Below are 24517 nucleotides of genomic sequence, written 5' to 3'. Positions count from 1 at the left end.
AGGGATGATGTGTGTGTGTGTGTGTGTGTGTGTGTGTGTTTAGGGACATTTAGAAAAAGGGCGCATGGAAGAAATAATGGATGAGAGATCAATTCTTACTTCTCAATTGCTCAATTAAGCATCTGACATCGAATTCTACCCCTCCAAATGGTAGGTAAGTGAGAATTCGTGGGAATCAGAGCAAGTAGTTGAGGGGAGTGGAGTAGGATGTATCTATGTGAGAAGTGTATGTGTGTGTGCAAGTCAATGTACATTTACATTTTTTTCCTGCTACATTTGTTTATTTGCCAGAGAAGTAAATGTACATTGACTTGCACACACACAAGATCACAGGTATGTGTATGTAGGCAAGGAGATTGAGTCTCCATATAAAAAAATCCCTGGGAGGCTCAGGAATAACTAGGCACAGCCTGTCCTTAGGCCTTTGTGTGGCAGGAGCTATTAAACAAAGGTGACAACCTCTGGGGCAATGGCCTCCTTTCCATGTTGCTGTGACCTCCTATGAAGAATTAATGGAGACTTGTTAGAGGACCTAAGATTAAACCCTGATATGGCAGTGATCAACAAGTGCTTATCTCTCTCAGCCACGGACTCTGGGCTTGTAAATGGAGATGAGAGGTTACCTGCTGAATCTCATACTGTTGTAAAATATATGCAGAAAATATTCTATAAACTGATATGTATCACATTTTAACCTCTCATCTAAGTTGAGGTATTACTGACATCTAACATTATGTTAACTTCAGGTGTACAACATAATGGTTCAATATTTGCATATATTGTAAAATGATCACCATAATAAATCTAGTTAACGTGCATCATCACATAGTTAGAAAATTTTATATGTAAATACAGGATTAACTATAGTCACCATGTTGTACATTATATCCCATAACTTATTTATTTTATAACTGGAGGATTGTAACCTTTGATGCCCTTTACCCATTTCACCCATACCACTATCCCTTGCCTCTCTCAATCACCAACCTGTGCTCTGTATCTATGAGCTCATTCTCCACCCCCCTTTTTTAAGATCCCACATATAAATGGGATCATACAGTAATTGTCTTTCTCTGTATGACATATTCAACATGGCAGGATGCCATCCAGATTTACCAAAAACTTCTTCACATGAATTCTGGGGGTTTTAAATTTTTTTTTCTGGGGTTTTTGATTCTGGCTCACCATGAAACTCTAATTGCTCTGAACTTTATGTGTTTCAGGATCTGACTCCCATGAGGGGAAGCAGCTGTGTTTCCTCTGCTCCCAAGTGACAGGGATCTAATGCGTGTGCCCCTGAAGGGAAGTGTTGAAAGTGTGATCAGGGAAGTGACCGCACAGACATGAGGGTGTGTGCACATGGGAGTTGGAGATGGGCAAAATCTCTTCTGTAGTGTGAACTGAGCATTGTCAGGGTTCAGAGTGAGGCCAAGGGATAGATAGAAGGACAGACAGTAGAAACAAAAGGAAGAGTTTATATGGAGACTGGAGGAAAAAGGCAAAACAAGATGAAGGGAGAGAGAAAAAGCTCCATAGCACTGTCTACATCCTACTTCATAAGATTCGTTATATTTTTTTGTGGTCCAAATTTCTGGAAGTCAAGTTTCACAAAGGCTGGTTTAGTGAGTGTTTAGTATAGCGTACCTTATCACTCTATCTCCTGTACCTGGCATGTAGAAATTATTAATAATGAATAAATAAACAAATGACTGAATATACAAACATACAGATATACAGAATATATAAATAAACAGAAGACAGGCAAACAAGGATGAAGGGAAGAAGGGTTCAAGGCCAATTTAAAAGTTCTTGGCAAATCAAATATATAAGTGAAGGGAATGGTGGGTAATGGTGGAGGTTGGAATAGATCTGCCTTTGTTGGCCACTGACAGTGTAGTATGATGTTTCTCAAATTTCCTTGTACTAAGGAATTATTCCCTGATTTTGTTAAAAATGCAGATTCTGTAACTTCTCTTTCCCCTAACTCTACCTGACTCTATGATTCTGATTTATTTGATTTAGGGATAAACCTGAATACCTCCATTTTAAAATTCTGATATGTGTTTTTGAGCCTCATTCTGAAAAAATGTTAGCTCATTTTCAATCTATTTCTCAGGTCACAGTTTCTAAGGAAACCTAAATGGTGCGGAGCTCAGGATAGATACGTTCTGATAAAGGGTTAGGAGAGGTATATTCTAGTGCACACCTGGCCAGGACAGCCTTGCATAGCTCTGACAAATTCCCTTGACATATTGCATCCCCTGTCCCAGGGGATGCACATTCCAGGTTGCACATTTTAGAATTTGAAGAGGAAAACATTTCAAGAAAATATGGATAGAAAACAATGCCCAGGATCACCTGGAATATTTTCTTCCCCACCCTTCATTTGCAGAAGACAGTATGAAATCGGCCATGAAGCAAGAAGAAAACGTGGACCAGGCAGCAGTGAGGGTGAAATATGAACATCCTATTGAAAAGGCATTGAAAGTCAAAGAAAGGAAGACCAGGAAGCACAAACCCAAAGAGATACTCTTCCCAAACTCACAGCTTTTCAGGCAGTGGGGTAAGGATCTTTCTGAGATCCAGCAGAAAAAGGCTGAGGACCTTTTCCAGAAGTTTGGTTACAACGTTTACCTCAGTAACCTGTTGCTTTTCAACCGCAGCATCCCAGACACCCGGGATTCCAGGTAGGGTGGACCAAGTTTGGATTGCCAAGGGACTTTGGTTTAATTGGGGATGGGCTTTGGGAGCAGCAAAAGTCAAGGGTTGAAAGAGGGTTGAGGAGTGGAGAATTGATGGGGAAGGAGTTCTGGCAGGCTGACTGAGCAGAGTTCTTGCGTTTAATCCATTTTATAATGGCAGCTCAGAGAGGACAAGTGACTGTTCCAAATGTTTACAGCTCCTTGGAGAGGGGCAGAGATGTCAGAGAAACAGATGCTTGAGAATTCTGATGATGACTCTAACTCATAATTGTACAGATGAGGAAACTGGGGAAAGACTTGTGCAAGTCACACTGAAGTTAACAGCTCTACTTGCTTCCCTGGTGTTTTCCTCAAATTCTCTGTGTGAATTCCTCTCTGTTATTAATTCTAATTTAAAGAGCCTTCCCTGGGATGCCTCAGTGACTCAGCCAGTTAAATGTCTGCTTTTGGCTCAAGTCATGATCCCAGGGTCCTGGGATTGAGCCCTGCATTAGGGTCCCTGCTCAGCGGGAAGCCTGCATCTCTCTGTCTCACTCCCCCAGCTTGTGCTCCCTCTCTTGCTGTGTCTCTGTCTGTCAAATAAATAAATAAAATCTTAAAAAAAAAATAAAGAGATTTCCATCTCTTTCTCCATCAGTTTCTTCTTCCCTCTTTGCTTCTCCCACCATCCTTCATAAGTTTTAAACATAACAACTTTGTTGAGATATAATTCATATATAATTAATCAATTTAGAGTGTATGATTTTATGGTTTTTAGTATATTCACAGAGTGGCGAATCATTACCATAATCAATTTTTAAACATTTTCATCACCTTGAAAAAAATTCCATACCCATTAATAACCCCTCCCTATTTACCAATAATTCCTCATCCCTAGGCAAACATTAAGCTACCTTCTGTCCCTATGGATTTACCTATTCTCAACATTTCATATAAATGGAATAATATTATATATGGGTCTTTTGTGACTGCCTTTTTTCACTTCAAACAATGTTTTCTTTTTTTAATTAGTATTGTTATTTTTATTATGTTCAGTTAGCCAACATATAGTACATCATTAGTTTTTGATGTAGTGTTCAACCACTCACTATTTGCATATAATACCCAGTGCTCATCACAACATGTGCCCTCCTTAATATCCATCACCTGGCTGCCCCAACCCTCTACTGCTATTCTGAAACCCTCAGTTTGTTTTCCAGAATCCAGGGTCTCTCATGGCTGGTCTCCCTCTCTGATTTCTTCCCATTCAGTTTTCCCTCCCTTCCCCTGTGGTCCTCCACACTATTCCTTATATTCCACATATGATTGAAACCATGTAATTGTCTTTCTCTACTTGACTTGTTTCATTTAACATAATCCCCTCCAGTTCCATCCATGTTGATGCAAATGATGGGTGTTCATCCTTCCTGATGGCTGAGTACTATTCCATTGTATATGTGTACCTAGAATAGTGTTTTCAAGTTACATTCATGTTATAGCAGGTGTCAAAACTTCACTCCTTTTATTATCAAATAATAGTCTTTGTACTGGTACACCACATTTTGTTTATCTATTTGCCAGTTAGTGAACATTTTGGTTGTTTCTACTTTTTGACTATTAAGAATAATACTGCTCTGAATATATATATATGCTCTGAATATATATATATATATATATATATATATATATATATATATATATATAAGTTTTTGTGCAGACATATGTCTTCAGTTTTCTTGGTTATAGCCTAGAAGTATAATTTCTGGGTTATATGATAATCCAATATTTAACATTTCAAGGAACTGCCAGGCAGTTTTCTAAAGTGACTGCATCATTGTACTTTCTCTCTAGCGTATATGAGAGTGCTGATTTTTCCACATCCTCACTAACATTCTAGTGATGTGAAGTGGTATATCATTGTGGTCTTCATTTAAATTTTCCTAATGTCTAATGATGCTGAACATTCTTTCATGTGCATATTGGCTATTTGTATATCTTCTTTGGAGAATTGTCTATTCAGAGACTTTCTCCTTTTTAAAATTAGTTTCTCTTTTTATTACTGAGCTACAAGTGCTCTTTATATATTCTAGATACAAGTTCCAATCAGACATATGATTTGAAAATGTTTTCTCCCTTGTGAATTGTCTTTTCACTTTCTTTATGGTTTTCTTTGTTACATGAAGGTTATTAATATGATTTTGCCCAGTTTATCTAATATTTTTCTTTGGTTGCTTTTGCTTTGGATGTCATATCTAAGAAACTAATGCTTAATGCAAAGTCATGAAGATTTATGCCCTTTTTTTCTAAAAGTTTTGTGGTGTTAGTCTTACATTTAGGTTTTTGGTCCATTTAAAATTAATTTTTGGGCATGGTGTGACATAGAGGTCCAACTCAATTTTCTTGCTTATGACTATCCAACTGTCCTACCACACTTTGTTGAAGAGACTACTTTTTCACACTGGATTGTCTTGGCACCCTTGTCAAAATCAATTGGTCATAAATGTAAGAATTTATTTCCAGATATCAATACTATTTCATTGTTTTATAGGTCTGTTTCGTATGCCAGTAACTCACTGGCTTGACAACTGTAGCTTCTGTAGTAAGTTTTGAGATCCAGAAGTATGGGTCTTCCAACTTCCTTCTTGTCCAAGACTGTTTTAGCTATTCTGGGACCTTGAATTTCCATATGAATATTAGGATTAGCTGGTCAATTTCTGCAAACAAAGTAGCAGGATTTTGATAGGGACTGGATTGAATCTGTAGATCAATTTAAGGAGTATTGTCATATTAACAATTAAATCTTTCAATCCATGAACATAGAAAATCTTTGCATTTATTTAGGTTTTCTTTAATTTCTTTCAACAGTGTTTTGGGTTTGAGAGTATAAGTTTTGCACTTCTTTTCTTAGATATGTTTATCTTTTTGATGCTCTTAGAAGTGAAATTTTTTTCTTAGTTTCATTTTCAAATTGTTCATTTTAAGTTTATAGAAACAATTTTTTTGTATATTGAACTTACATCCTGCAATCTTCCCATATTCATTTATTAATTTTTTTAGTTTTTTTTAGTGGGTAGTTTAGAATTTTCTCTATATTAGACTATATCATCTGTACATAGAGAAAGTTGTTCTTCTTCCTTTCCAATATGATGAATTTTTTTTGTAATATGATGATTTTTATTTAATTTTCTTGCTTAATTGCCTGGCTAGAATCATCAGTAAAATGTCGCATGGAAGTGGTGAGAGAGTGTACTGTGTTTTGTTCCTCATTATAGAGGGGAACATTTAATATTTCACCATTAATTATGGTGAAATAATTATGTTAGCCATGGCTTTTTGTACATACCCTTTATCAGAAATCTCCTTCTATTTCTAGTTTGTTTAGTGTTTTTTCTTTCTTTTTTTTTCTTGTTATGAAGGCATCAGATGTTTTTTCTGTGTCTATCAAATTGATCATGTGGTTTTGTTCATTATCTATTAATGTAGTGTGTTACATAAATTTATGATAGGCTGCCAAACAAATCTTAAATTCATGGCATAAATTCTACCTGACCATAGTATATAATTGTTTCTATTTGTTACTGGATTTCGTTTGTTAACATTTTGAAGATTTTTTTGTTTCTATTCATAAGAAGGATTGGTTTGTAGTTTTCTTTCCTTGTGACATTTTTGTTTTTGTTTGTTTGGGGTTTTTTTTGTTTGTTTTTTTAAAGGTTGTAATTATTTATTTGACAGAGAGCGATTGAGAGAGAGATCACAAGTAGGGGGAGTGGCAGGCAGAGGGAGAGGGAGAAGTTGGCTCCCTGCTGAGCAGAGAGCCTGACTCAGGGCTTGATCCAGGATCCTGGGACCATGACTTGAGCCGAAGGCAGACACTTAATCAACTGAGCCACCCAGGTGCTCCTTTTTGTTTGGTTCTGAACTAAGTAATATTGGCCTCATAGAGTGGACTTGAGAAATGTTTCCTCTTCTTCTATATTTTGGAGACATTTGTGAACGATTGGTACTAATTCTTTTAAAATATTTGATAGAATTCACAAGTAAAGCCATCTGGGTCTGGATCTATTTTCATGAATAATTAGTGATTAGTAATTAAATCTCTTTACTTGATTTAGGTCTATGCAGATTTCTATTTCTTTTTTCAAGATTTTATTTAAATTCAAGTTAGCTCACATATAATGTAGTATTAGTTTCAGAGGTAGAATTTAATGATTCATCAGTTGATATAATACCCAGTGTTCATGACCCTGAGTGCCCATCACCCAGTTATGCCATTCCCCATCCACCTCCCCTTCAGCAACCCTCAGTTTGTTCCCTTGAGCTAAGAGCCTCTTATGATTTTCTTTCCTCTCTGTTTTCTTCTTATTTTAGTTTTCCTTCCTTTCCCTTTCACCTGTTTTGTTTCTCAGATTCCACATATGAATGAAATCACGTGGTATTTGTCATTCTCTGACTGACTGGTTTTGCTTAACACAATATACTCTAGTTCCATCCATGTCATTGCAAATGGCAAATTTTCATTCTTTTTGATGGCTGAGTAATATTCCACTATACACATGCACATGAGTGCACGCATGCGCATGCATTCCACATCTTCTTTATCCACTCATCAGTTGATGGACATTTGGGCTCTTTCCATGTTTTGGCTAACAGACACAAGAAAAAACGTTCAACATCATTTGGCATCAGGGAAATACAAATCAAAACCACTATAGAAAAAACCAAAACAAAACAAAACAACACTATGAGATATCACCTCATACCAGTCGGAATGGCTAAAATTAACAACTCAGGAAACAACAGATACTGGCAAAGATGCAGAGAAAGGGAAACCCTCTTACACTGTTGGTGGGAATGCAAACTGCTACAGCCATTCTGGAAAATAGTATGGAGGTTCCTCAAAGAGTTAAAAATAGAAGTACCCTATGACCCAGCAGTTGCACTTTTAGGAATTTATCTCAAGGATTCAAAAATAGTGATTTGAAGAGGCTCGTGCACCCCAATGTTTATAGTGACACTATCCATAATAGATTTATTTTATTCCTCAGTTTCTTTCTTTTTTAATTTTTTATCTTTTTATTAACATATAATGTATTATTAGTCCCAGGGGTATAGGTCTGTGAATCGCCAGGTTTACACAATTCACAGCTCTCACCATAGCACATACCTTCCCCAAAGCTCTATTTTCAACTTTTTGAGGAACCTCCATGCTGTTTTCCAGAGTGGTTGTGCCAGCTTACATTCCCACCAACAGTGTAGAATGTTCCCTTTTCTTCGCATCCTGGCCAGCATCTGTCATTTCCTGACTTGTTAATTTTAGCCTTTCCAACTGGTGTGAGGTGATATCTCATTGTGGTTTTGATTTGTATTTCCCTGATGCTGAGTGATGTGGAGCACTTTTCCATGTGTCTGTTGGCCATCTGGATGTCTTCTTTGCAGAAATGTCTGTTCATGTCCTCTGCCCATTTCTTGATTGGATTGTTTGTTCTTTGGGTGTTGAGTTTGATAAGTTCTTTGTAAATTTTGGATACTAGCCCTTTATCTGATATGTCATTTGCAAATATCTTCTCCTGTTCTGTCAGTTGTTTTTTGGTTTTGTTAACTGTTTCCTTTGCTGTGCAGAAGCTTTTGATCTTATGAAGTCCCAATAGTTCATTTTTGCCCTTGCTTCCCTTGCCTTTGGCGATGTTTCTAGGAAGAAGCTGCTGCAGCTGAGGTCGAAGAGTTTGCTGCCTGTGTTCTCCTCAAGGATTTTGATGGATTCCTTTCTCACATTGAAGTCATTCATCCATGTTGAGTCTATTTTCATGTGTGGTGTAAGGAAATGGTCCAGTTTCATTTTTCTGCACGTGGCTCTCCGATTTCCCCAACACTATTTGTTGAAGAGACTGTGTTTTTCCATTGTACATTCTTTCCTGCTTTGTCAAAGATTAGTTGACCATAGAGTTGAGGGTCTGTTTCTGGGATTTCTATTCTGTTCCATCGATCTATGTGTCTGTTTTTGTGCCAGCACCATACTGTCTTGATGATGATAGACTTGTAATAGAGCTTGAGAGCTTGTTTGGAGGTTCTAGCAGGGGAGCGCAGCTACTCGTATACCCTTGACCGAAGAACGGTCCTCTCCTCTATCGGGGAAGGTCGTCCTCTTCGACCGAGCGCGCAGCTTCGGGAGGGACGCACATGGAGCGGTGAGGGAGGAAGGGGACACCCGCCTAGCCAGCCAGATCAGCCGAATCAACCCTGGCGATCAATGGGGTGACAGATGTCGCAGCCAGATCGCCCTCACATCCTGTAATAGAGCTTGAAGTCTGGAATTGTGATGCCACCAACTTTGGCTTTCTTTTTCAACATTCCTCTGGCTATTTGAGGTCTTTTCTGGTTCCATATAAATTTTAAGATTACTTGTCCCATTTCTTTGAATAAAAAAATGGATGGGATTTTGATAGGGATTGCATTAAATGTGCAGATTGCTTTAGGTAGCATAGACATTTTCACAATATTTGTTCTTGCAATCCATGAGCATGGAAACTTTTCCCATTTCTTTGTGTCTTCCTCAATTTCTTTCATGAGTACTTTATAGTTTTCTGAGTATATATTCTTTGCCTCTTTGGTTAGGTTTATTCCTAGGTATCTTATGGTTTGGGGTGCAATTGTAAATGGGAATGACTCCTTAATTTCTATTTCTTCTGTCTTACTGTTGGTGTATAGAAATGCAACTGATTTCTGTGCATTGATTTTATATCCTGACACTTTACTGAATTCCTGTACAAGTTCTAGCAGATTTGGAGTGGAGTCTTTTGAGTTTTCCACATAAAGTATCATATCATCTGCAAAGGGTGATAGTTTGAATTATTCTTGGCTGATTTGGATGCCTTTAATTTCTTTTTGTTGTCTGATTGCTGAGGCTAGGCATTTAGTTTCTTCTGATAATTTATGCCTCTTTAGGAATTTGTCCATCTCATTAAATTTTTTAATTTTTCAGAAGATTGTTTGTTATAGTGTTCCTTTATAATTTTTTTAAATTTCAGGATAGTGATGTCCCAGTTTTATTCCTGATTTTGATAATTTGAATATTCTTTTTTTAAAAAATATTTTATTTATTTGACAGAGAGAAATCACAACTAGGCAGAGAGGCAGGTAGAGAGAGAGGAGGAAGCAGGCTCCCCACAGAGCAGAGAGCCCGATCCCAGGGGCTCGATCCCAGGACCCTGAGACCATGACCTGAGCAAAGGCAGAGGCTTTAACCTACTGAGCCACCCAGGCACCCTGATAATTTGAATATTCTTTATTATTTTCTTGGTCAGTCTAGCTGAACATTTTTAAAATTTGTTGATGTTTTCAAAGAACCAGTTTTTCACTGATTTTCTCAATTTTCATATCTGTTCTCCATTTTATGTATTTTTACTCTCATCTTTATTATTTCCTTCCTTCTCCTTGCTTTCGATTTAGTTTGCACTTTCTATTTTCTCCAGGTATAAGGCTAGATTATTGAATTTGAGATCATTCGTTTTTAAAAACATACTTATTGATAGCTATAAGCTTGTTTCCTAGCTCCTCTTTAGCTCTATTCCAAAAGTTTTGGTATATTGTGCTTTGTTTTTTCAGTCATCTCAATGTATTTTCTAGTTTCTTTTGTAATTTTTTTTGACTCAGTGGTTACTTAAGAATGTATTGTTTAATTTCCACATATTTGTGAATTTTTCTTTTTTTTGGTTTTTATCTCTAATGTCACTCCATTGTAATGAGAGAATCATATTTTGTATTAACTTAATCTTAAAAAAATTATTGAGGCTTATTTTGTATGCTAGCAAAATGGTCTCTTCTGGAGAATGTTGTATGTGTAGTTTGAAAGTATTATGCTGTTATTGGATAGAGTGTTCTCTAGATGTCTGTTAGATCTATTCTGTTTGTAGTGTAGTTTAATCTTCTGCCTCATCTTTCTTTTTTTATCTTTTGCCTAGCTGTATCTATTATCAGAAGTGGGATATTGAAGTCTCTAATGATTGTTGTTCAATTGTCTATTACTTCCTTCAGTTCTGTCAGGTTTTGTTTCATGTATTTTGGGACTACCTGCTCACCACAGTCAAGTGACAAGGAAATCAAACTGAGACCATCCTTCCTTTCAATCTTCAGGGCTTATCTTAGATGAGGTCTTCATACTTACCATACCTGTCCTTTGCTTAGAACTTTTCAGAACCTATCTATTTTTGTTAGTCTTCATTGTTTTGTCCTACTGGCATGTCCAGCCTTATTTTTTGCCTCTATTGCTGAGCAGTGCAGTTCTTCAAACAATGTGTGGTCTTTTGTGTCCCTGCAGATTCATGTGAACTGCAGCCTTTGCCTAAAATTTCTTGTACTCTCAGGGACTGCAGCTCAAATGTCTATATAGATCTACTATATGAGGGGTGTGGTAAACAGGGAAACATATGTTGTGAGTAACTGTAGCAACTTGAACTCTGGTCGGAGGAGGTGCTATCAGCAGGGAAGGTAGTTAGAGATGTTCAGTTTTTCAGAGAGAACAAAAGCCTAGATTTTTTTTTAAATGTTGGCAATTAACAATAAATCATGGGACATTATATCAAAAACTAAAGATGGGGATGCCTGGGTGACTCAGAGGGTTAAAGCCTCTGCATTTGTCTCAGGTCATGATCCCAGGGTCTTGGGATCAAGCCCTGCATTGGGCTCTCTGCTCAGCAGGGAGCTTGCTTCCCATCTTCTCTCTCTGCCTGCTTCTCTGCCTGCTTGTGATCGCTGTCTGTCAAATAAATAAATAAATAAATCTTAAAAAAAACTAATGATATACTGTATGATGACTAACAGCACAATTAAAAAAAGAACACTGAAATGAAATTTAAAAATAAAAATTTTTTTAAAAAGAGAAAAAAAGAAATTTAACCCTATGTTGTATTCCCAAGTATGGCCTTCCTGTAATATAAATAAAGTACTTAAAATATTTTAAAAAAATACTTAAAGAAAAAAAATAAATGTTGGCAATTACTTTACATTTAAAAAAATATATGGATTGAGTCTTCCTTCAGAATGGCAGAATGTTAAGTGTAACATGTCTTCTCTCCCACGGAATAACTAGATGGCTAGAGGAATTCATAAAAAGAATCATTTAAAGTTTCTGGAGTGGAAACACATACTAAAAATAGAAAAACTGGGGCGCCTGGGTGGCTCAGAGGGTTAAGCCTCTGCCTTTGGCTCAGGTCATGATCTCAGGGCCCTGGGATCAAGCCCCACATTGAGCCCCTCATTGAGCTCTCTGCTCAGCAGGGAGCCTGCTTCCCGCTCTCTCTCTGCCTGCCTATCTGCCTACTTGTGATCTCTGTCTGTCAAATAAATAAATAAAATCTTTGAAAAAAAAAAAAGAAAAACAGTAGAGAAATCCAACAGAGTTGTGTTTTAAAAGAGTAACAGAATTAATAAAACTTTAGCTAGACTGACCAAGAAAAAAACAGAAAAGACAAAAATCATGATTGGAAGAAATTCATCACTATCAGCCTTATAGAAATAAAGGACTATTAAGGAGTACTGTAACAGCTTTCTCCCAACAAACTAGATAATCTAGAAGAAGTGTACAAAACTGGCAGAAGGGGAACTAGAAAATCTGAGTAGAGCTCTCACAGGAGATTGAATTAGTAACTGTAATACTACTCAGGTCCAGAAACTTCACTGGTGAATTCAACCAAAGTTTAAACACGAGTTAGCTTCAACTCTTCTTAAACTCTTCCTAACAATAGAAGAGAAGGGGACACTCCACAACTCATTATATGAGGTCAGTTTTACCCAGATACCAAAGCCAGATAAATACCTTGCAAGAAAAGAAAACTGCAGAGCAGCATCCCTTATGATTATAGATGGCAAAATCCTCAGCAAAACACGAGCAAACTGAATCTAACAGAATAGAAACAGGATTACACACCACAACCAAGCTGGGATTTAAGCCAACAATATAAAGTTGATTCAAACTCTGAAAATCAATGCAATATATCATCTTAATAGAATAAAAGACAAAGCCTCACTATCATCTCAAGAGACACAGAAAAAAGCACCTGACAAAATCCAACCCTTTCATGATTAAAAACACTCAACAAGGAAGGACTAGATGGGAACTTCCTCAACCTAGAAAGGGCACCTATGAAAAGCCCATATCATTCTAACGGTGAAAGATGAAAAGCATTTCCCATATGATGAAACAAAAGAAGTATGTTGGACATCAACACTTGTATTCAATATTTTAGTCAGGCAAGAAAAAGAAATAAAGGCATCCATTTTAGGATGGGAAAAGTAAAACTATTTCTATTCACAGGTGGCATAATCTTTTATATAGGAAATCATAAAAATCCATTAAAAACCATTAGAACTAATAAATGAATACAGCAGAATTGCAAAATGCAAGATCAATACACAAAATTTCATCATGTTTCTACAGATTTGTAATCAACAATTCAAAAATAAAATTAAGAAAACTGTCATTTAGCATCAAAAATACTTGGGAATAAATTTAACAATGAAGTGAAAGCTTGTAGATGGACAACTATGAGACATGAGTTAAGTAATTAAAGATTTAAATAAATGAAAAACATCCCATATTCATTGTTGGAACATTTAATGTGTTAAAATAGCCATAATCTCCAGTTTGTCCTACAACTGAATTTTGGGTAGAAATTGACAAGTTGATTCCAAAATTAAAGTGAAAACATAAGCTTTTGATCTTGATGAAGTCCCAAAAGTTCATTTTAGCTTTTGTTTCCTTTGCCTTTGGAGACATATCTTTTTTTTTTTTTTTTTTTTTTTAAAGATTTTATTTATTTATTTGACACAGAGAGATCACAAGTAGATAGAGAGGCAGGCAGAGAGAGAGAGAGAGAGGGAAGCAGGCCCCCCGCCGAGCAGAGAGCCCGATGCGGGACTCGATCCCAGGACCCCGAGATCATGACCTGAGCCGAAGGCAGCGGCTTAACCCACTGAGCCACCCAGGCGCCCCTTGGAGACATATCTTGAAAGAAGTTGCTGTGGCTGATATCAAAGAGGTTACTGCCTATGTTCTCCTCTAGGATTCTGATGGATTCCTGTCTCATGTTGAGGTCTTTTATCCATTTCGAGTTTATCTTAGTGTATGGTGTAAGAGAATGGTCGACTTTCATTCTTCTACATATAGCTGTCTAGTTTTCCCAGCACCATTTATTGAAGAGACTGTCTTTTTTCACTGTATATCTTTTCCTGCTTTGTCAAAGATTATTTGGCCATAGAGTTGAGGGTCCATATCTGGGCTCTCTACTCTGTTCTACTGGTCTATGTGTCTGTTTTTATGCCAGTACCATGCTGTCTTAGTGATCACAGCTTTGTAGTAAAACTTGAAATCAGGTAACGTGATGCCCCAGTTTTGTTTTTGTTTTTCAACATTTCCTTAGCAATTCGGGGTCTCTTCTGATTCCATACAAATTTTAGGATTATTTGCTCCAGCTCTTTGAAAAATACCGGTGGAATTTTGATCGGAATGGCATTAAAAATATAGATTGCTCTAGGCAGTATAGACATTTTAACAATGCTTATTCTTCTGATCCATGAGCATGGAATGGTCTTCCATCTTTTTGTATCTTCTTCAATTTCTTTCATGAGTGTTTTGTAGTTCCTCGAGTACAGATCCTTTACCTCTTCAGTTAGGTTTATTCCCAGGTATCTTATGGTTCTTGGTGCTATAGTAAATGGAATTGATTCTCTAATTTCCCTTTCTGTATTTTCATTGTTAGTGTATAAGAAAGATCAAAACTTCTGCACAGCAAAGGAAACAGTCAACAAAACAAAGAGGCAACCCACGGAATGGGAGAAGATATTTGCAAATGACAGTGCAGACAAAAGGTTGATATCCAGGATCTATAATGAACTCCTCAAACTCAACACACACAAAACAGAGAATCATATCAAAAAATGGGCAGAAGATATGAACAGACACTTCTCCAATGAAGACATACAAATGACTATCAGACACATGAAAAAAAGTTCATCATCACTAGCCATCAGGGAGATTCAAATTAAAACCACCTTGAGATAACACTTCACACCAGTTCGAATGGCCAAAATTAGCAATACAGGCAACAACATATGTTGGAGAGGATGTGGAGAAAGGGGAACCCTCTCACACTGTTGGTGGGAATGCAAGTTGGTGCAGCCACTTTGGAGACCAGTGTGGAGATTCCTCAAGAAATTAAAAATAGAGCTTCCCTATGACCCTGCAATTGCACTACTGGGTATTTACCCCAAAGATACAGATGGAGTGAAAAGAAGGGCCATCTGTACCCCAATGTTTATAGCAGCAATGGCCACTGTCACCAAACTGTGGAAAGAACCAAGATGCCCTTCAACAGAAGAATGGATAAGGAAGATATGGTCCATATACACTATGGAGTATTGTGCCTCCATCAGAAAGGATGAATACCCAACTTTTGTAGCAACATGGACGGGACTGGAAGAGATTATGCTGAGTGAAATAAGTCAAGCAGAGAGAGTCAAGTATCATATGGTTTCACTTATCTGTGGAGCATAACAAATAACATGGAGGACATGGGGAGATCGAGAGGAGAAGGGAGTTGAGGGAAACTGGAAGGGGAGATGAACCATGAGAGACTATGGACTCTGAAAAACAACTTGAGGGTTTTGAAGGGGCGGGGGGGGGGGGTTGGGAGGTAGGTGGAACCAGGTGGTGGGTATTATGGAGGGCACGTATTGCATGGAGCACTGGGTGTGGTGCAAAAAACAATGAATACTGTTACGCTGAAAAGAAATTTTAAAAAAAGAAATTTCCAAAAAAAAATGAAAACATAAATGGTCTCAATAGCCAAAACACCTTGAAAAAGAATAGAGAATAGAGAAAAGAAGAATGAAGTCACAGGATTCAGATTTTCTCTATTTCAAAACTTACTACAAAGCTATAATAATCAAGACATGTTTTAACTGGTTAAGGATACATATATAAATCTGTGGAATAGAATTGATACCCAGAAATAAGCTCTTACATTTATGGTCAATTGATTCTTGACAAGGGTGTCATTATATTGTGACTTATACTAAGAAATATATATTTGGTCTTCATCCCTTTCCTGAAATAGAGTATCTAAAATTCTTGTAATTTCCTAAGTTAGAAGAGAGATGAAAGTGTCTTTTGGTATCTTTAACAAGCTCCTTTCAGCCCTGAGTTAATGAGGTGACTCTTGGAAACCTTCTAAGTATGTGAACTGGTTACCAGAGTAAAGAACTCTGTAATTATAAGGTTGGGATATTCAGTTCCTCTATATCTTCTGACAGGGGAGTGGGGATGGAGATAGACTTGACAACTAACAGACAATGATCTTATTAGTTATGACTTTTGAAGCACGAAGCATGCCAGGGCTGTGCTGTACCCCAAAACTCCACTTGGGACAGAAGACCCTATGCTCTGGACCTTTTGGAACCTTATCCTGTATATCTCTCCACATGGCAATTCACTCATATCTTTTAGTATTCTTCTTAATAAACTGGTAATCTAGAAAGTAAACTGTTTTCCTGAGTTCTGTGAGCTGTTCTAGCAAATTAACCCAAGGAGGGGGGCTTGGAAACTTCTGATCTATAGCTAGTGAGTCAGAAGCACTGATAACAACCTGAACTTGTGATTGGCATCCAGAGTGGTGTGTGTGGTGGGGGCGGGGGGAGTCTTGTGGGTGTGAACTCTTAACCTGTGTGATCTGACATCAACTTCAGGTAGGTAGTATCAGAATTCAGCTAAATTATAGAGTGTCACAGAATTATTTGATGTGGAGGGAAAAAATGCACTATCTGGTCATCAAGGTTTTCATTATGAGTAGCGCTGTGAGTAGAGAGAAAGAGATACACAGGAGAGTTTTTCCTCTTTATAGGTGCTAAGACAACGGAATGAGGGCAAGAAATATCTCTTCAACAGATGGCACTGAGACAACTGGCTAGTTATATGCAAACAGATGAAACTAGGCTCTTATGTCATACCATACATAAATATCAACTCAAATGATCATAGATGTAAATAAAACTAAAGCTCTTAAGAGAAAACACAAGAGTAAATTAGACATCATGGGTTAGTCAATGGTTTTTAGATACAGCATGAAAAGCATAAGTAACTGAAAAATTAGACTTCACCAAAACTGAAAATTTTTTGCTGCAAATAATATCATCAAGAAGGTTAAAAACAGCTCACAGACTAGGAGAAAATGTTTGCAAACCATATATCTGATAAAGTACTTGAATCTAGAATACATTAGTAACTCTTAAAACTCAATAATAAAAAGACAAATAACCAAATTAAAAATAAACAAAAGAAAAAAAATAAACAAAAGACATGCATTGCTCCAAAAAAAATACACACATGGCCAAAAAGCACACCTGAAACTAATGATTTATTAACTGTACATTAACTAATTGAATTTAAATAAAATAAATTAATAGAAAAAAAGTTCTCAGCATCATTACTTATTGGGGAAATGGAAATCAAAGTCACAGGGAGGTAATACTTCACACTCACTGGGATGACTATCAGCAAAATGACAAATAATGACAAGTGTTGTCCAGGATGTAGAGAAATTAGAACCCTCATTCATTACTGGTGGTAATGTAAAATGGTACAGCTACTTTGAAAAACACTACAGCAGTTCATCAAATCGTTAAACAGAGTTGTCCTTTGACTTAGCAATTGTACTCTAAGGTGTATATATAAGTGAAATGAAAACATATGCCAACACAAAACTTGTTCAAGAATGTTCACAGTGGCATTAACAATAGCCAAAAAATGGAAAACATTTTAAGTGTCCAACAACTGATGAATGGACAAACATGTGGTGTATCCATGCAATGGAATATTATTTGACAATAAAAAAGGATGAAGGTCTGATGCATGCCACAATGTGGAAGAACCTTGAAAACATTATGCTAAGTGAAAGAAGCTAGTCATTCTGGAAGAGATTATACTGAGTGAAATAAGTCAAGCAGAGAGAGACAAGTATCATATGGTTTCACTTATCTGAGGAGCATAACAAATAACATGGAGGACATGGAGAGATGGAGAGGAGAAGGGAGTTGAGGGAAACTGGAAGGGGAGGTGAACCATGAGAGACTATGAACTCTGAAAAACAACCTGAGGGTTTTGAAGGGGCGGGGGGTGGGAGGTTGGGGAACCAGGTGGAGGGTAATAGAGAGGGCACGTGTTGCATGGAGCACTGGGTGTGGTGCAAAAACAATGAATACTGTTACGCTGAAAATAACTAATTAATTAATTAATTAATTAATTAATATTGTCAATGGAAAACTCAGTCTCTTGGTTAGATATTTTAAACACTGCTTAGTGATTTGCATGCAACTTGTTCTCATACATATGAGGAAGTCAACTGGTAGGCTGAGTCAAAGAACAAACTTATAGACAGCCTTTATAAAGAGAGGGTAAGAGGGAAGAAAAAAGTGGCCATGATCTGGGAACAGTGTATCTCGTTTGCACAATTTGGGGATAAATTCGTTAGCTAGAAGCTAGAAAAGCGATTAACTTGGGTGTTCTGTCCAAAACTGGTCCTTGAGTAGAAATATGTAAAACAAGACAAAACAGTTTCAGTTGTTTGTTTCTTCTTCAGAAAATCTTTAACCATGAGAAAGACATTCCAGGCAGTCTCCCAATGTCTGTTCACCAGCACCTCTACCTTAGTTAGGTCAGGTAGGTAGACCTGTGAGAATGCTCAACACACATAAAGCATAAATAACAATCCTTGTTACATGGTAAGCAGTATGATTATTCTAAGGTAGTTTAACTTCAAGGGAAAGGAGATCAGGAATGGAGTATTAAGACTGAGGATAGAAGGGAGAGGAGTAGGTACAGGGGAAACACTACTTATTTCTCACCTAAGATGGTGAATTGCTCATCCTTAACTGAGGTAGTTCAACCACTACTATATAATAGTGTGAAAATTTGACAGCACATTGATTATTGCACTCAGAATGTCTATAGGTGTGCATTTGGTTGGCAGGAGAACTAAAGACACACTTGGACGAGAAGATTAAGCTTTACAACTGGAAGTATCCAGGATTACTAAAAATAATTCGACATAGGAAGAGAGAGGGTCTTGCTCAAGCACGCAACACTGACAGGAAAGTGGCCACAGCTGATGTGATTGCCATCTTGGATGCTCATGTTGAAGTGAATGTTGGGTGGTAAGGTTCCAAGAGATTTCTTCTCCTAAGAAAGGGGAGAAGGGAGATATTGAAAATGTACTACACAAAAGACGGTATTATGGAAATAGGGAAAGATAGCACCAGACCTCAAACAAAGAAAATATCCAAAGACAGGGTGTTTTTACTCAGGGAATTTGTTGACTCAGGAAGTGTTTTAGTGTTATGGAAGAAAAAAAAAAGAAAAAAAAGAAGAAAAAAAAACACCATGGGCTTGGAGTGTTGACAACCTTGGAGTTGACAAACTTGGAGTGCTGACTTTTCCAAATAACTGTGACTAAATAAGTCACACCTAACTAGACTTTTATGTCCTTAACTATACAAATGAAGAAATTATCTTTTGATAATTCCTCAGGTTTTTCTCAGTCCTGAAATTACATAATACAGAGAAAGTTGTGTTCTTTGGAGAATCAAATAGTAAATAGACATCATTTTGGAAACAGGGAGATCCAAAGAGTTAATATAAATTTAGGCAGATACCAATAGTCCTGTTCATAATGACTTGAGAGTGATATTTGGGTACCAATCCCAAATCTGTTATTGACATAGGTCTGCTGCTAGCAGCTTCAAGTATCCTGAAAACTGCAAAGATTCTCTGCACTGTGGAGTATCCTACTCACAGCCCAGCACAGCATAAGTGAAAAAGGTGCTCAATGTCAGGGCAAGGTGCTTGAAGAAGTTTTGTTTCCTTGCTTCTTCTACTTCCTTTCATATCCAACCTGGATTTGTTACACACTCTTCTTCTAGGGCAGAGTCCATTTTGGCTCGGATTCAGGAAGACCACACTGTGATTGTGTCTCCTGTGTTTGATAATATTCATTTTGATACCTTTGAGCTGAAAAAGTATGCATTGGCAGTTGATGGGTTTAACTGGGAACTATGGTGCCACTATGCTCCACTGCCAAAGGCCTGGTTTGATCTGCATGATGCCACCGCTCCAGTAAAATAAGTCTGAGCTTTAGGGAACTTGATTAGAACATGGGAAATCAGGAATGGATGGTGTGGGTTTTGTTTATCTTTTATGGTACTGCTGGGAGTGGGTGGAAGAAATGGAGGAGATGGGGTGAAAGAGGATAGAGAAAAAAAAATAAAGGCACTTCAGACTATCTAAGGGCTTTCAAACAAAAAGCAAAATATATGCTGTTTTTAAAAAAGTTTGAGACATTTTAAGCATTTATCAGGCTATGAAGTAGGGATATGAAGATGAAAAAGGTTTAATTTCATTATAATTCAGGAAGGGCTATAGCAGCATAAGGGTGAAGGAATGCTACATGTACTTAGTTCAGCCTGAAGGTTTAGGAAAAGCCTTCAGGATAAGAAGGGGCTTGAGTAGACCTTTGGAAGCTAGATCATTATTGGCTTCCTATCCCTCACTGCCATCTTGACTCATTCCTCATCAAGAGGTTAGTAACTCTCTTACTGTGTGTTCTATAGGAGTCCTTCCATCATGGGCATCCTGGCTGCCAACAGGATCTTTCTGGAAAAGATCGGATCTCTGGATGGTGGGATGCTGGTCTATGGAGGAGAGAATGTGGAACTCGGCTTGAGGGTGGGTACATTTCCTTCTCATTATGAGAAAAATCAGAGGGGGAAATAACTGGAGAGTTGAATGGTCTTTGGAATTCTGGAAGAAGGCTGAATGTCATTGGCTCAAGAGATGGATAACTCTCATGCTTCTGAGTCACTAGGAATAGGCAGTAAAACTTCTGGAGTGGAGCTTTCTGGTAGAGGTTTATATAATCTGGGAGATATGGATGGAAAGAGATAGAATTGAGACTCAGTAGATGGTATTCTTATTTACCTTAAGGGGAATAAGCATTCCAAGCATTTTTCTTTTCTTTTTTCTTTTTTTTTTTAAATTTCTTTTCAGCATAACAGTATTCATTGTTTTTGCACCACACCCAGTGCTCCATACAATATGTGCCCTCCCTATTAACTACCACCTGGTTCCCCAGCCTCCCACCCCACCCCTTCAAAATCTTCAGGTTGTTTTTCAGAGTCCATATTCTCTCATGGTTCATCTTCCCTTCCAATTTCCCTCAACTCCCTTCTCCTCTTCATCTCCCCATGTCCTCCATGTTATTTGTTATGCTCCGCAAATAAGTGAAACCATATGATACTTGATTCTCTCGGCTTGACTTATTTCGCTCAGCATAATCTCTTCCAGTCCCGTCCATGTTGCTACAAAAGTTGGGTATTCATCCTTTCTGATGGAGGCATAATACTCCACCGTGTATATGGACCACATCTTCCTTATCCAAGCATTTTTCTAAGCATCTTCTAGATCTCATGCTTAAAATATCCCTCCTATAGTATTCCTTTTGCAGCCCTGAAATTCTATGCCTGAGACCAGGTGATCTCTAGTCCATTAGAGTATCTGGAAGCATGAGATATTTTCTAAAGTTTATTCAGACCTACTCCCTTCAATTCCTTTCTACTTGGAATTGATGACCATATTATACCCAATTAAGACCTAAACAGGACCTCACATTTTTGTGTTAATCAATACAGTTTGAGCCTCTATCTGGGTTATACCTTAAGCCACAGTAATAGTTGGACAGAGAAAACTATTGTTCTGCCTGGCTATCTTGACCAATTTTCCCTTTCATGAAATGAATAGAAGCATCCTTATTTCATCTACTTCATAAGGATAATGGCACTGTTAAAATGTAATAAAAAATTTTTAAATTAAATTAAATTTTTTTCATGATCCATAAATTGTTTATGCACCACACACCGTGCTCCATCCAATCCATGCCCTTCCTAATACCCACCACCAGGCTCACCCATCCTCCACCCCACTCTGCTCCAAAACCCTTAGTTTGTTTCTGAGTCCACAGTCTCTCATGGTTTGTCTCCCTCTCTGATTTCCCCAACTAACTTCTCCTCTCCATCTCCCAATATTTTTAAATGATTTATAAAGACATTAATTAGAATTCTTGTTTGGCTTCTGTGAGAAAGGCTAAAATAACAGGTTTAAACAAGATAGAAATTGATTTCTTTTTTCCACAACAGTTTGGACATGAGCAGTTCAGGATTGAGATGGCATCTTCAGGGTCATGGCAACCAAGACTCTTCCACCTTGTGGTTCTGCTATACTCCACACCACACCTGTATTCTATTCATTAGAATGAGGAAGGGGTGGGGGTGAGACAGAGCATGCTTTCTTTTTAAGGCCACTACTTGAAAGTTGTATGTGTTATTTTCCTCAAATCCCACTGGCCACTGCTGGTCATATGGCCACTGGTGAGCAAAAGAGTCTGGGAAATGTAGATTTCAGCTAGTTGCTTATGTGTGCAGTTATTTCTTCTACAACAATAGATGTAGAAAGGAATAGGCATTGAGTGTACAATTAGTCTCTAGCACAAAAATATAAATGCAGAAATAATTATTTTATGCATGGTACTTAGCAAAGTCCTAGGATGACCCTAGCAACATTATCGCTGGGGTTTTCCTACCTACCACTGCTTCCATGAATTTGGAACTCCAGTTCCCCAAGGTAGGGCCCCAAGCCCTTCTTACCATTTCTGAGTTCCCCATGTTTTGTTTTGTTTTTCCTCTTTCTTCTGCTGCCGCCTCTCTGTTTCCATTCCCTTACTCTGTATTGAACTCCGATATTTTAGTTTCCACAAGAAATCCTCGTTCTTTTAACATTCTGTGCTTTTTTCATAGATTTTACTGGAGATGTAGGAAGTGTCAGGGAAATGCCATTCTTTTATTTTTCTTGGATAAAACAGTTCTACCCATATCTAGTTTCCTTAGTTTGTGTGTGTGACTATTTGCCTTTTAAAACCTCTTAGCACATGTTAGACTTCCCTTTCTCCAATGACAGATCATGGGGAATAGTAGAACTGCATGGGATGTTTTATTCTGACATCTAGAGGCATGGCAGCGATAGTGCACATGGAACGGTATAAATGGAGATGGACTGTTGGGGCTGATGCTCAAGAAAGAAAAACCAGCATTTATCGGGCACCTTGTGTATTCCCGACTCCTTGTCGGAGCTTAACAGGCTCACTGCCTGGATTCAGAATCCAGTTTTGTCATTTACTTGCTGGTAAATGTGGGCAACTTACTTCAATGAGAATAATAATAATACCTACGTGGTAAGGATTAAATTCATGAAAAAATTAGGGTAACATTTGCCACAGAGCAAGTCATTGTTATTATAAACAGAAGCTTCATGTCTCTCTTTGTGTTAGACACACACACACACACACACACAGAGAATAAGAATGGAGGAATGTTTAGCAAGTGGGAATAAATTGAAAGAGTAAAATTTGAAAACTTTTCGTTAAGGATAATAGTTAATGTTACTTCATAAATGGCAATCATGACTTATCTTTTCACTTGAATTTAAGATTTTTTGTGCCACTTTTTTTTCTCCTCTGAATTCCTGTGGATTGGAAACAACCAGCAACTAAAGAAATTGCAGTGAATTTGTATTTGAAATTTTAGATGTTTGGCTTCAGAAAATAAAATCTGAAAACAAATCAGTTGTAACTTCCACATGATTTTGGAAACTAATGAAGAGAAACTTAGGAAGATAATGGGAGAAAAGAGCTGTTTCAAGTTAAAAATCATAGACATTTATGAATACTTGTTATGCCATTTCATGCTCCTGACAGTTTTGTGCCTTTTTGTGGATAAGCCATCTGAGACTCAGGATGGGGAGTGTTTTGCCCCTAGGTCAGTATGGCTTCAAAGTCTGACTTTTCGTCATTGTGCTATTCTGGGTTTTGGGGAATGAAGGAAGAAACTCTGTGGGTTCAGAAGTAGAAGAAGGGATGAAAAATTTTGAAAGTCAGATAAAGAGACTGACCCTTCAGGTGGTTAACAGAACCAGCATGACCTAAGTTGCTCACTCTTATCTCAGAGGCTTCCTTGGGCATGAAGGTAGTTGGTTTCTAACCACTATTAGATAAGCCAATTAAGTCCCAGACACCTCACGTTTCTTGGGAAACCATGAAGAGAAGACACTGGAGCCATTATGTCAATCTAATACCAATAGATCATTCTATCATCTATCTGGATGAAGATCATATTTTTAAGCCAAATATTAGAATGTGTGGCCTGAAAAGTAAGTTTGTACCTGTCAGGATGGCAAAGAAGAGTATTTATAGTTATATCATTTTATAATAAGTCATGATATCTTTTAGTCAAGAATTACTCATATTAGTTATCTATTGCTATGTAGCAGGATTATCACAAAGTTGGTGATTCAAAGCAAGGTGCATTTACCATCTCACAATTTCTGTGGATTAAGAGTCCATGCATGGCTTCACAGGGTCATCTACAAAGGTGCAGTCAAGGTGTTGGGCATGGCTAGGTTCTCATTTAGGATTGACTGGGGAAAGATCTGATTCCAAGCTCATGGGGTTGTTGGCGACACTCGTTCCTTGAAGCCTTCCAGACTGAAAAAACATTCAGTTCTTTGCTGGCTATCAATTGGAAGCCACCCTTAGTTTCTTGCCCTGTGGCCTCTTCATCATGGTGGCTCACAACATGTGGCTTGCTTCTTCTAAATCAACATGACAGCATGTCTCTAACCAGAATGACACTGCAGTCTTTTTTAAAAGATTTTATTCATTTATTTGACAGACAGAGATCACAAGTAG

At 37.6% G+C, this 24517-nt stretch overlaps 1 protein-coding gene across 1 annotated transcript in view; it reads left to right on the top strand.

The window, feature by feature from the left end:
- The window catches only part of GALNT8 (polypeptide N-acetylgalactosaminyltransferase 8), a 37745-nt gene that overhangs the window by 203 nt on the left and 13025 nt on the right, over positions 1-24517 (top strand). Inside the window, 5 exon segments of the mRNA XM_046011845.1 lie at positions 2393-2687; positions 18308-18387; positions 18698-18881; positions 19647-19844; positions 20334-20448. Of these exon segments, the coding sequence (XP_045867801.1) occupies positions 2393-2687; positions 18308-18387; positions 18698-18881; positions 19647-19844; positions 20334-20448 (872 nt within the window).

This window comes from Meles meles, chromosome 7, assembly GCF_922984935.1.
Source record: "Meles meles chromosome 7, mMelMel3.1 paternal haplotype, whole genome shotgun sequence".
NCBI lineage: Eukaryota > Metazoa > Chordata > Mammalia > Carnivora > Mustelidae > Meles > Meles meles.
This window is presented reverse-complemented; position numbering and strand designations above follow the sequence as displayed.